The 15,062-nt window shown below is 45.6% G+C and overlaps 1 protein-coding gene across 1 annotated transcript in view; it reads right to left on the reverse strand.

The window, feature by feature from the left end:
* Positions 1 to 4,840: 4,840 nt before the first annotated feature.
* The window catches only part of LOC148517326 (F-actin-monooxygenase MICAL2-like), a 122,822-nt gene continuing 112,600 nt past the window's right edge, over positions 4,841 to 15,062 (reverse strand). Inside the window, exons 11-12 of the mRNA XM_088478837.1 lie at positions 13,224 to 13,297; positions 4,841 to 5,416 (exon numbers count right to left, since the gene is read on the reverse strand). Coding sequence (XP_088334963.1) covers positions 5,208 to 5,416; positions 13,224 to 13,297 — 283 coding nt within the window. The 3' untranslated portion in view covers positions 4,841 to 5,207. The remainder of the gene's footprint in view (positions 5,417 to 13,223; positions 13,298 to 15,062) is intronic.

Here is a 15,062-nt window from a genome sequence, read left to right on the forward strand (position 1 = left end):
GTGTACTCACAAAGAGCTGTCCTCTAATTAATAATGAATATTGTGTATCGTGTACTCACAAAGAGCTGTCCTCTAATTAATAATGAGTATTGTGTATCGTGTACTCACAAAGAGCTGTCCTCTAATTAATGAGTATTGTGTATCGTGTACTCACAAAGAGCTGTCCTCTAATTAATAATGAATATTGTGTATCGTGTACTCACAAAGAGCTGTCCTCTAATTAATAATGAATATTGTGTATCGTGTACTCACAAAGAGCTGTCCTCTAATTAATAATGAATATTGTGTATCGTGTACTCACAAAGAGCTGTCCTCTAATTAATAATGAGTATTGTGTATCGTGTACTCACAAAGAGCTGTCCTCTAATTAATGAGTATTCTGTATCGTGTACTCACAAAGAGCTGTCCTCTAATTAATAATGAATATTGTGTATCGTGTACTCACAAAGAGCTGTCCTCTAATTAATAATGAATATTGTATATCGTGTACTCACAAAGAGCTGTCCTCTAATTAATAATGAATATTGTATATCGTGTACTCACAAAGAGCTGTCCTCTAATTAATAATGAATATTGGCCCTCATTCAGAGCCGTATGCTCTGAGCAGAGCGCACGCTCTGAATGAGGGCCGGCCTCCATGAAAATGGAGCGTCCTCCTGGACACTCGTATAGCTGTGGGTCACCACCCACAGGCTATACGAGCGTGCTGTTTGATGGCCGCGATGGTCTTGACCATCGCGACCATCGAAACTGTGAGCCGGAGCCTGCGGTTGAGGTTTTCAACCGCAAGCTCCGGAGTGATTTTGGCTCTATCAGAGACAAAATTACTCCCACTGACATCACTAGTGATGTCAGTGGGCCGGCTTCTGACGGGAGGCGTTCCCGTGGGAACGCCCCCGTCAGGGAGGCACGCCCCTGGCACGCCTGCCAAAGGGGGCGTGCTGTGAATCAACATCGACAGCACGCCCCCTTTGATCAGACATAACGAGCGAAGGACTTTCCTTCGCTCGTCGCGTCTGGCGCATGCGCACGACGGAGCTCCCTCCGTCGTGCGCATGCTCAGTCCAGAACATCGACCCACTTGCGAGCGGACAGCCGCTCGCGAGTGGGTCTGAATCAGGCCCATTGTGTATCGTGTACTCACAAAGAGCTGTCCTCTAATTAATAATGAATATTGTGTATCGTGTACTCACAAAGAGCTGTCCTCTAATGATTAATGAATATTGTGTATCGTGTACTCACAAAGAGCTGTCCTCTAAAGAATATTGTGTATCGTGTACTCACAAAGAGCTGTCCTCTAATGATTAATGAATATTGTGTATCGTGTACTCACAAAGAGCTGTCCTCTAATTAATAATGAATATTGTGTATCGTGTACTCACAAAGAGCTGTCCTCTAATTAATAATGAGTATTGTGTATCGTGTACTCACAAAGAGCTGTCCTCTAATTAATAATGAGTATTGTGTATCGTGTACTCACAAAGAGCTGTCCTCTAAAGAATATTGTGTATCGTGTACTCACAAAGAGCTGTCCTCTAATGATTAATGAATATTGTGTATCGTGTACTCACAAAGAGCTGTCCTCTAATTAATAATGAATATTGTGTATCGTGTACTCACAAAGAGCTGTCCTCTAATTAATAATGAGTATTGTGTATCGTGTACTCACAAAGAGCTGTCCTCTAATGATTAATGAGTATTGTGTATCGTGTACTCACAAAGAGCTGTCCTCTAATGATTAATGAGTATTGTGTATCATGTACTCACAAAGAGCTGTCCTCTAATGATTAATGAGTATTGTGTATCGTGTACTCACAAAGAGCTGTCCTCTAATGATTAATGAGTATTGTGTATCGTGTACTCACAAAGAGCTGTCCTCTAATTAATAATGAATATTGTGTATCGTGTACTCACAAAGAGCTGTCCTCTAATTAATAATGAATATTGTGTATCGTGTACTCACAAAGAGCTGTCCTCTAATTAATAATGAATATTGTATATCGTGTACTCACAAAGAGCTGTCCTCTAATTTATAATGAATATTGTATATCGTGTACTCACAAAGAGCTGTCCTCTAATTAATAATGAATATTGTGTATCGTGTACTCACAAAGAGCTGTCCTCTAATTAATAATGAATATTGTGCATCGTGTACTCACTAAGAGCTGTCCTCTAATAATTAATGAATATTGACACCTCTTCGCTGGCTCCACTATGGGTGTTATTGCTAAACGCATTCTAGCGTAAGTGCAATCTGTGTGATATCCATGTTCCCCAGGTGCCCAACGTGTAAAAGTTGCGTCCTGACTGTATTGGTGAAATAATGGGACTGGTTAGAGCATCGGGGAATGACACCTCTGGGAGCACTGCACAAAGCCAGGGGACACACATTACACAATGACAGACTTCTATGTGGGTGTTGCAGTATAATATGTTCCCATTGTTAGCAAATATTATGTCATATAATTAAAACTTTCTAATTAATGTTACAGATAGCAGAGGCAGCAATTGGTCGTCAGGAACCAGCGCTTCATTGCATGGATCAGCAGCCAACGCTGCATTCGCATTAAATGCACTTTAAATTATATTTGTCATATTAATTAAGAGATTTAAAACAATTTAATCTTTATATGGTTAACTCGAAAGGAGTTTTAGGGGTAAATTTACTAAGATTCAAGTTTGGTGGAGATGGCAATCTCAGGTGAGTTTAGGCTGTTTTTCATCTGACAAATTTAGACAAACTCGGGTGAGATTGGGAGAGATTTCTTTATTCTCACTCGTAAAACTCAGGTGAGATCGCAAACTCCAAACATCTCACCATCGGGCAAACTCGGATGTACTTTTCATGTAAGAAATACAACTGGCAAATTTACCAAGAATCGAGATTACAAACTCGCAGAGAAATTGAAGATTCAAACACTCCACCTCCTGAGCTGCGAGTTTGCCAGAAACATACACAGATCAGTGTGATTTGTGTATGTTTCTGCATGTGTACTTAATGTAAAGTGTTTATATTTTAAAAAAACTGACGTGGGCTCCCCCTCTAAAAGACATAACCAGCCCCGGACTGATCAGCCAGTCTTGGTTCCTAAAATTATGGGGAACAACATGAGTAGGGTTCCACCGTAATTTAGGAACCAGCACCTGGCTGCATGGCTAGTCCTGGTTTTACATATAGGTGGGTAAAAAATAGCGTAGGGGTCCCCCTATATTTTAAATCAGCACCGGACCCAAACCAACCGGGGTGTAATGCCACAGCCAGGAGACCCTGTTACCGGATCTCCATAGCCAAAGCATTCGCACCCCATGCCGGTCAGCCCAAGCCAGGGATCTCAGGGGAGGTGGGGACCCCCACAAGAAGGGGTCCCCCTTCTCCCGAAACCCCTGGCTTGGTCTGAAGCCCGGGGCTCTTGGCAACAGGTACAGTAAGTATGTGTGAGTGAGGTAGGTGTGTAATAAAGTTTTACTTTAGACAGTGTGTGTACTGTCTTTTTTTACAGTGGCGGTACAGGTGCTGGCCACCTGCTGGCACTTGTAGTTCCACAAGAGCAAAAGGGTAGGTATGCTGGCACCTGTAGTTCCACTGTAAAATACAATAGTTTATAACTATATAACACATTACCCCCGTACCCACAGCCCAGGGGTGCGGGGCAAAGTCCCGGGCTTCAGTTTCGGGAGAGAGGTGACCCCTTCTTGTGGGGGTCCCCACCTCCCCTGAGATTCCTGGCTTGGGGTGTGAATGCTTTGGCCATGGGGACCAGGCAATAGGGTCTCCTGGCTGTGGCATTACACTCCGGTCAGTTTGGGCCCAGTGCTAGTTTAAAATATAGGGGGACTCCTACACAATTCCCCCCCCCTATATTTAAAACCAGCACCGGCCCTGCAGCCAGGTGCTGGTTCCTAAATTTCGGTGGAACCTTACTTGTTTTGTTCCCTGTAATTTTTGGAACCAGGACTTGCTGAGCAGTCTGGGGCTGGTTATGCTTTTGGGGGGTACCCTACGTAAATTTTTTAAGATTTGACCCTTTTATAGCAGGTATAACACACAGCAGCCTTCATATATCTCACAGATATATCTCACAGATACGTGCAGGCTGCTTGCTCGGGAGAGTTTTGCAGAGAGAAGACACTGCAATCTCGGGTGAGACATCTCCTGCAAAACTCGCAACTAGGGGGAGAAATCTCCATCTGCTTCACCATCGGAAAACTCACTTTCAGCTAAACTCACTTCTTAGTAAATTTGCCAGTTTAAAAACGGAAAAATCACCCGAGTTGCGACGATGCAAATCGAAAAAAAAAAAAAAAAAACTGGATCAGACTCGAATCTTAGTAAATTTACCCCTTAGTGTCAGGATCTATAAAAAATATAAAAACCCTGGAAGAATTCTCCTAACTTCCAACAACCTCTACGTATACCATATAAGCCTCCTCTGTAACGTAATCTGACTGTTCCGCAAAATGTTTAAATACATCAGCGACCTCGTGCAGCTCTGCTTCATAATTCAGCTTAGTAAATGGGACACTAGGCATATCGTCATGAAATCAGCGCATGGACTGTGCCTAGTGTTTATGTGTATGTATATATATATATATATATATATATACATATATACACACACACACACACACACACACCTGTACAGCGTACAAGGTACAAATCCCAGCTGCACGGGTTGTGTGTAGTGTCTCTATATAAATATATATATACCCCCTTACAGTGTACAAGTTACAGATCCCAGCTGCACAGGCTGTGCGTAGTGTGTGTATATATATATATATATATACACCTGTACAGCGTATAATGTACACATATACTATACCTGTACAGTGTATACTTAGTATAAACATTATTTATTCCTCTAGGACCATTACTGAGTCCTGTGTCATTGCTCCTAGAGTTTCCTTGATCTTTGTGCTGGATATTAGTAATGAACGCATTAAGTTCTCCTCCTGAATACTGTAAATGAATGAATAGAGAAGTGACATGTACTTTGTGGAGTGGAGATGGGCCAGATGACAACACCCGGGTCTGGGCGACCATACCGGCACTGGTACATTGTTACCTCTTCAATCCGGGTCATGACCCAGGCGCACAATGTCACAGGAGTATTGTTTGGTTACTTAAATAAAACACTGTCACGTTTTGCATTAAAATGCATAAAGGTTGCGTCATGTTTGCACGACTTCCAATGAAAGTGTTTTTATAATTAAATAATCCTCAGGTTGTTTATTACGCCCATTCTCAGCTGGCAGTCCAGGGGCAGAGAAATATCCCCCAGGTCTCTATGTTCCGAGGTCTCTTGGAGTCTTTGTTCCTCGATGCGAGTCACAAGCTGATCCCTGTGTTCGATGACTCTCATCATCTCGGCGAGTATGGCCGCCTCCTCTGCGATATCCTCCTCGTTTTTCAGTGCCGCTAGGAGATAAATCATATGTCTGAGTAATGGTCTGCATAACAATGGTCTGCATAACAATGGTCTGCATAACAATGGTCTGCATAACAATGGTCTGCATAACAATGGTCTGCATAACAATGGTCTGCATAATACTGTGACTGCACTGTGGGGAAAATCATCAGACTCTCTAAACCCTACCTTAGCAGACTAGGGGCCTTATACAAGAGCCTACAATACGCAGGCGCTGGTGCCATTACAGCGGGTCTGTCCCTATTTCTAAAGCGGCTATAATTTAAAAGGGCAAAATCAGGATGGTTTTAAACCAGAATGGCGCCCCCGCCTGCATCTCTCTGGCTATTACATACGGCCCTAACAGTGTAGTCCCCACAGCCCTGCACTGTATCCGCCCAGAGGGTCTCATTACATTGTCACTCACTGTTATCACCTGCACTCGCCCTGAGTTCCCCAGCGGTGGCTGCTGCTTATTGGCAAAGTCTGCCAGGCACGGCTAATGTAAGTGTCTCACTATATGAAGCGTCCAACATGGGAAACAGCTAACTAAGGTCATAAATAACATTTATTATACACAAGTGAATAATAGAATAAATGTATACATTGATGTAAATAATATCTGTATAACCAGAAAGTCATCACTTGTACATTGGTGAGATCTGATGTCATTATTATAAACTGCTGAGTTCTGATGTCATCACTTACACATTGGTGAGATCTGCTGTCATCTGTTATAAACTGCTGAGTTCTGATGTCATCACTTGTACATTGGTGAGATCTGATGTCATCACTTTAATGTTTATGAGATGAACCAGTATATTATAAGGAATATTACTTCACCTGTTGAACATTGTTCTAGATATTAGACATCACCTCAGACCTTTCATACGGTCACAGAACACCTCAATGCCTCCTAATAATTGTATAATATACAGCAGGGAGTGTGCTATCCCATATACCAGGGGATATCAAACTCTCTGGAATTACAGCATCCTAGAGTAGCAGTATTTTATCCACCTCTAGGCCAAAAGTTTCTCATTGAAAAAGTCAGCAATAATAAAGTAACTTGTGCTTAAGTGTCACCCTTAGGGTCAGTTACTTGGTGGTGGACAGCGCTTCTGTGTGACCACATATTGCATGATTGGCAGCCACTAGCCCTAGTTTTGCCTATCATATGGACCATAAATAAGAAGACTTATGTTCTTACCTGTTTAGTCTTTTTCTTTGACTCCATAGGGGGCACAGGTATGACACTGGGTGCAGCCTGGAGAGGAGATTATGGGCACCAAATATTTAATTAAATTACTGACAAGCCCAGACTCCTCTCCTCTATACCCTGTCCCCAGCCAGAGGCCATCAGTTTAGTTTGCAAGCCGACGTCAGGAATGAGGCAAAGGAGAATGAAGGAAGGGCGGCATACATACAGCATACTTACAAAACCATGGAAAGTACAGCCGGACCCATCACCAAGGAAACACCCCCCGGCAGACAGGTGCTTCAGGATGGGCGCCCTGTGCCCCCTATGGAGTTGAAGAAAAAGACTTAACAGGTAAGAACATAAGTCTCCGTTTCTTCTTCCTCCGCTAGGGGGCACACATGAATGACACTGGGACGTCACAAAGCTATCTCTTATGAGCGGGGACGCTCCTGAGCTGCAGTGAGCACAGAATGCCCAATGGTGGCGTCCGAGGACGCAAAAGTATAAAAGCATTAAACCTGATAAAGATATGAGCTGTTCTGTAGAAGCTCCACAGTGTGCTGCCCAGGAAGTCCCCACTGACATGGTGGAATGGGGAATCACCCCGGCAGGGGTAGAAAGGTTCACCAAGGAATAAGCTTGGCGAATGGTAAAGAGGAGCCAGCAGGCCAAGGTCTACTTAGTAGCCGGCCAGCCCCTCTTATGAACGTCACATGAGACAAACAGACAAACGTCACATGAGACGTCCTCTTGATGTAAAGCAGGAGAGCCCTTACCATATACAAGGAAGTTTCTGTCTGAGAAGAATCTGCCATCTGTAACACAGGTACCACAATCTCCTGATTAATGTGGAAGCGGGATACCACCTTGGGAAGGTAGCCCAGGCAAGTCCGCAGCAAAGCCTTTTTGAATGGAAAACAAGGAACGGGAAGTGATAAGATATGGAGCTCAAAACCCGACACCCTCCAGGCCGATGCAATGGCCAGCAGAAAAACATTTTTCCACGTGAGCCAGCGCAAGTCCATCGTCTGTAATAGCTCAAATGGAGCCGACTGGAGAGCTTGGAGAACTAAAGACAGGTCCTAGGGAGCCACAGGAGACACAAACGGTGGCGGAACACGGAGAGCTCCCTGGTTGGCACTTATTGCAGCAGAGCCATCTGCTTTTGAAAGAGACCAGACAAGGCTGAAACCTGGACCTTCAAGGACAAGATCCGGAGGCCCAAATCTAGACCTATCTGCAGAAAGGAAAGGAGATGGAGAAAGCGGAAAGACCTGGGGTCAAGACCCCAAGTCACACACCAAGAAAAAATAGGTCCGCTAAACCCGGTGATAAATACGTGCCAAAGAAGGCTTCGTAGCCTGCAGCATGGTCTGAATGACCCTACTCTTAGGATGGATGTCTCAAGAGCCACCCCGTCAAAGCGAGACGGGTCAGATCCGGATGAAAACATGGACCAAGACAGAAGATCCAGCCTCAAGGGAAGATGCAGAGGGGCGTATATGGAGAGGCCCAGGAGATCTATGTACCACACGTGCTGAGGCCAATCTGGAGACACCAGGATCTGAGTGCCTCTTTCCAGCTTGAACTTACAGGAATCTGAGGAATCATTGAGATCGGAGGGAAGACATAAATCAGAGGGAAGGTCCAAGGAACCGCTAGTGTATCTACCAAGAGAGCTTCTGGATCCCTGGTCCAGGAGCAATATCTTGGAAGCAGATGGTTGTAACGAGACGCCATCATGTCGATGTCCGGCAGGCCTAACAACGGACCAGTAGCTGGAAGACATCTGGATGCAGCGCCCACTTGCCTGCATGGATGTCCTGACGACTTAGGAAGCCCACTTCCCAATTCTGAACAACTGTGATGAAGACAGCGAACATTGAGCCTGATTCAGCAAGGATCGCAATTGCAAACCTGCACGCAAGCAGCTTTGCAATTGCGATCCTTGCGATTATGCAAATACAGCAGGAGGCGTATGATACCCCCTGTTGCATTTGCAATCCCAGCACTGCGACGGAGGTTGCAGACTGGGATCACCATCACGACCATCCGTTATCGATGGTTGCGATGGTGGACGGCACCGGGCCTCCGTCCAGCTGAGCAAGCCTTAGCTGGCCTGCTTGCGAGCCCAGGACACTGCTTTGATCAATGCAGATACTTGGCTAGCCACTCCCAGAAAACAGGGTGTATATGACCCCGTTTCCGGAAACGGTGGCAGCCCCCGCATCGCCCCTTAAATGCCTCTGCCTATCAGTCAGACAGAAGCATTCAAGGGTTTGTGAGTGACTACACAGGATCCATTCTGCACACTCGTGCAGATTCCCAATAACCAGGAATTTGCAATCAGCAGTGAACTTGCGTTCAGTGCTGGAAGATGACGTTTCGCCCAACGAAGAATTCGGCTGACTTCCTGCAAGGCTCCCTGACTGCAAGTGCTGCCCTGGTGGTTTATGTAGGCCACCGTAGTTGCATTGTGAAACAATATCTTCACCGGACGTTCCTGAAGGAGGTGCTGTGCCTGAAACAGAGCCCTGTACACGGCACAGTTCCAGGATGTTGATGGAAAGCTGGCTCTCCTGACGTGTCCAATGGCCCTGAAAGGCCCCTGAAGGCTTGCATCGGTGGTAAGTAGGGCCCAGACCTGGATCCAAAAGGGGCGACCTTTGTCCAGATGTGAGTGCTGGAGCCACCACAGTAGGGGAAGAATGAGAGTCTGAGCCTTGAGATTCGGGCGATACTTGATATATCGCTTTAGAATGACTCTTTGGAGAGGCCGGGTTGGAATTGACCGTACTCTACCATGTTGAACGTTGAACCTAATGACCCCAGAATCTGCATGCACGAGTGTATGGACACCCAACGCTGACTGACAAAGGTGCATATTATGGCTTGTCAGGTCAAGATGTTGTCCGGAAGGAGAAGGATTATCTGAGCTCTGGAATCCAACAAGGCTCCGAGGTGGAGCATCTCCTGGGACGGAGATAGTGTGGATTTCGTCCAATTCATTATTCAGCTGTGGGACTGTAGAACCTCCAGTGTCAAATAAATATGATCTATGAGAACTGTTGGAGACTGGGCCAATAGAAGTAAGTCATCCAGGTATGGTCTAATTCTGACGCCCCTGCGACGATGAGGTGCAGCCATTACAGCCATGACCTTCGTGAACACACAAGGGGCTGTGGGCAGACCAAAGGGCAACACCTGAAACTGATAATGATTGTACTGCAGACCTGAGGAAGTGATGGTAACATGTTCATATAGGTATATGTAAATAAGCATCCTGGATATCCAATGATGCCATAAAGTTACCAGGTTCCAACTCTAGAATGATGGACCTTAGGGACTCCATGTGGAATTTGGCAATCTGGAGAAATTAATTCAGGTGTTTCAAATTGAGAATGTGTCGAAAAGAGCCGTCCGGCTTCTGAAACAGAAATAGATTGGCGTAAAAGCCTAACCCTCTCTGGGGCAGGGGAACAGGAATGACGACCCCTGAGACCATGAGGACATGATTAGAAGCCTCGAGATCTTCTGCCTTTTCTGGCTGTGTAGGAAGGCCGGTGGAAAAGAACCTGGAAAGCGGACGCTGGCAAAAAGTGAGAGCGTAGCCCTGAGATACGACATTTCTGACCAAAGCGTCTGTAGTTGTCTGCATCCACACTGCCAAAAAGAGAAAAAGCCGTCCTCGCACGCCGAGGTCCCCAGGAGGAGGCCCGCCCCATCATGTGGCAGGCTTGTCTGCTGGATGTCTAGTGGACCAGGGTTGCTTACCTCTGGGCTTGGAGCTCATAGAGGCCGAACCCTGGCTTCTGGGAAATAGCTGACCTCTGGCTTTGGCCCTGTGGATGAAAGGAACGAGATACTGAAGCCTTAGGTCTCGGGGTAGTGACAGATGGCAAGAAAGCAGATTTAGATGCTGCCAAAGTGGCCACTATGTTGTCCAATTCTGGACTGAACAGAACATCACCTGAATAAGGAAGGGCTTCTAGGGCCTTCTTGGATTTCATGTCCGCCTTCCAGATGCGCAGCTAGAGGGTTCCTCTGGCCTCAACTGCAGAAGCTAAAACTTTAGAAGTTAAAATTCCTGAATCTATAGCTGCTTCGGAGAGATAAGAAGCCGCTTCTCTAACGTGTGCAACCATAGTAACCAAGTCACCTCTCTGCACACCAGAGTTAAGTCCTTCCTCCAAAGCGTCTGCCCAGCGGCCAACAGCTTTAGTCACTGTCTTTATCTGTCTCTTAAAAACAGGTGCCTTGGATCTAGGAGTTTGCTCCGCGTCCTCCACTAGTTGAATAGATTTTACTGCTCTACTTCTACTGGGGACATAGCCTCGTCTGGGACAGAAGACGTCTCCACATTTGCGGTAATGGAAGCACTAGCCTTGCCCTCTGATGACATCTCTGAATCCGAACCTCCGCTTGATAACAGAGTGGAGCCTTCGCATAGAGCAGGCCTACTTCTAGGAGCCCTATCCTTATCAAACATTTGCTGAAAGGACGTGGACATCTGAGCCAACCGCTATACTGAGTGTGCAAAAGTCTGCAACCAGGGTGGCTCTGCCATGGGAAGCTGTGGTACAGGGACTGGTGGTGCTGTAACGGTCATGTGGTATACAAACTGTGAAATTACCATAGTTAGCCTTGATGCCCAAGCACAAGTGCGCAATACTATAGCGCCTACCTCCTTAGTACACACCAAAATAAGTGAGGTGTAAAGCAAAATATCTTTAGGTAGTGTCAGTATATATATATATATATATCTATATATATACATACATACACACACATACTGTACTCACCTGTGCCAGGGATGTTCCCCCAGTGACCAGTAACCACAGCAGGTACAGGGACACAGGAAAAGTGCACTTACTTACACACACGCAGACCACTCAATGCAGGAAGTGGGCTCAGAAGCTCAACAAACCAGCCTTTAGTAGCAGGAAGGAGCGATGACTCTAGTGAGCGGAGCGGACTCTGAGAGGAGACTGCAGCTCTGCTTCTCTCTCCAACGCTGAGGCAGGCAATGTGCTAAAATGGCCGCCCAGCATCTAGCAGGAGAGGATGTGCCTGAGGATTACTGGCCGCGGAGGGAAAGAGCGCCCCAGGGTTGGGGGAGTGGCTACAGGGAAGTGCCCGCCTCCCCCGTCTGGTATAACCCCAGGGATATGGCCGCCGCTGCTATTAAGCAACCCCTGTTCCAAAAAACAATCCATGGTGATCTAGTGGGAAGTCTCCTGCTGCGTCAGTAAGAGCCACGAACCTGCATGCAGGGAGCCGTCTTACCTGTGTCCCCGGTGAGCGCCGGCTGCAGCTTGCGGCTATGGGTGTTCTGGAGATTCTGTTGGCTGAAGTCACTGACCCAGTCGCCATTGCTGTGGCCACCGGCGCTGGAGCGGCAGTGGGCACATCCGATAGGACGCCTTACACTGTCCACTCTTAGTAAAAAAAACTAAAGTTTAAATAAAATAAAATTAAATAAATAAATAAAACAAAGCGGGAATCTTCTAACACAGACCCCCCCCCCCCCCCCCCCTGAAAATGGTGCCCAGCTCCTGCTGACACCAAACTCAAACTGATGGCCTTTGGCTGGGGGCAGGGTATGGAGGAGAGGAGCCTGGGATTGTGGATAAATTCATTAACTATTCGGAGCCCAGACTCTCCTCTCCAGGCTATACCCGGTGTCATCCATGTGCCCCCTAGTGGAGGAAGAAGAAAATTTTATGTGGTCCTGGACCACCAGACCATAGCACCCCTGCAAGTGCCCCGTGGCCCCAGTTTAGGAACCTCTGCCATATACTATACCCACTAGAGGGGTATAAATATTATACTTGAGGTCTGGATACTCCAGACTGGAGGTTATGATGGATCTCAGGGCTCAACCCTGCTACAATCTTCTCTGTATCATGGGGCTCAACCCCGCTCCGAACCCTAGCCGCACCACAGGGCTCAACCCTGCTATAGTTTTCTCCGCATCACGGGGCTCAACTCCGCTCCGTACTCTAGCCACATTGCAGGGCTCAATTCTGTTCTGGAATTTTATCGCCTTACAGGGTTCAACCCTGCTCCGTCTTCATTATACCACAAGGCTCAAGTTTGCTTCATCTCTCACTGCACCGCAGGTCTCGGCCCTGTCCCGGAACTATATTATTCTGCAGGGCCCGCTCTGCTCTGGATTTCCATTACTACAAGGTTCTACCCTGGCCAAGGTCCTCAATGCCATCCTGAGGTGTTAGCCTCATACTGGACTCAGGGTTCTCTACCACGTTAGTTCTTCTGTGTTAAAGACTGCATATATATTTGGGGATTCTCTCCTATACTTATTATTGCATATATGAACCTCTGTGCTGCTTGAGACTTTATATGAGACCTTACTGATTAGAATTCTTTTGTGAATAAATTATATTTTACTTTTATCCTGTACTACCGAGTTTCATGGAAAGGTCATTCCTAAGACCACCCCAGTTTATTGTGCCTAGTAGGCCTGCCTCTCTCAAGTGTCGGCAGCCGTGACAATGTGATATATACTTATCTATTTATCATGAGCTATTCTGCAGCTAAAAAATGTAACAATAATACATGTAAAAGTAACAATAATGCATGTACATGTAACTTACGGTCATTCATCATCTTCTCTCGCAGTTTCTGCTCTAGCCGCCCCTGCTGGTCCTCCAGATCCAGATCTTTGGCTCTGTGGGATGAGCAGAGTATCAAGGTCATTGGGTCTTGGCAGAGCGTTTGATGGGACGATACAATGATGGGACGATACAATGGGACGATACATTAATGGGACTATACAATGATGGGACGATGCAATGATGGGACGATGCAATGATGGGACGATACAATGATGGGACGATACAATGATGGGACGATACAATGATGGGACGATACAATGATGGGACGATACAATGATGGGACGATACAATGATGGGACGATACAATGATGGGACGATACAATGATGGGACGATAAATTGATGGGACGATACAATGATGGGACGATACATTGATGAGACGATACAATGATGGGATGATACATTGATGGGATGATACATTGATAGGATGATACAATGATGGGATGATACAATGATGGGATGATACATTAATAGGACGATACAATGATGGGATGATACACTGATGGGACGATACCATGATGGGACGATACATTGATGGGATGATACATTGATGGGACGATACATTGATGAGACAATACAATGATGGGACGATAAATTGATGGGACAATACAATGATCGGACGATACCATGATGGGACGATACATTGGTGGGACGATACATTGGTGGGACGATACATTGGTGGGATGATACATTGGTGGGATGATACATTGGTGGGATGATACATTGGTGGGATGATGCACTGATGGGATGATACAATGATGGGACGATGCAATGATGGGACGATGCAATGATGGGACGATGCAATGATGGGACGATGCAATGATGGGACGATGCAATGATGGGACGATGCAATGATGGGACGATGCAATGATGGGACGATGCAATGATGGGACGATGCAATGATGGGACGATACAATGATGGGATGATACACTGATGGGATGATACACTGATGGGACGATACAATTATGGAACGATACCATGATGGGACGATACATTGATGGGATGATGCACTGATGGGATGATACACTGATGGGATGATACAATGATGGGATGATGCATTGATGGGACGATACAATGATGGGATGATACATTGATAAGATGATACAATGATGGGATGATACAATGATGGGACGATAAATTAATGGGTTGAAATAATGATGGAATGATACATTAATGGGCTGATATAATGATGGAACAATACAATGATGGGACGATACATTGGTGGGATGATACAATGATGGGATGAAACATTGATGGGATGATACATTAATGGGTTGATATAATGATGGAACGATACATTAATGGGTTGATATAAAGATGGAATGATACAATGATGGGATGATATATTGATGGGATGATACATTGATGGGATGATACAATGAGGAGAAGATACATTGATGGGATGATACATTAATGGGTTGATATAATGATGGAACGATACATTAATGGGTTGATATAAAGATGGAATGATACAATGATGGGATGATATATTGATGGGATGATACATGATGGGATGATACAATGAGGAGATGATACATTGGTGGGATGATGCAATGATGGGATGGTACAATGATGGGATGATGCAATGAAAGGATGATACAATGATGGGATGATACACTGATGGGATGATACACTGATGGGATGATACACTGATGGGATGATACACTGATGGGATGATACACTGATGGGATGATACAATGATGGGATGATGCATTGATGGGATGATACAATGATGGGATGATACAATGATGGGATGATGCATCGATGGGATGATACAATGATGGGATGATACAATGATGGGATGATACAATGATGGGAT

Source organism: Taudactylus pleione, unplaced genomic scaffold (genome assembly GCF_031769625.1).
Source record: "Taudactylus pleione unplaced genomic scaffold, aTauple2 ptg000221l, whole genome shotgun sequence".
NCBI classification, from domain to species: Eukaryota; Metazoa; Chordata; class Amphibia; order Anura; family Myobatrachidae; genus Taudactylus; species Taudactylus pleione.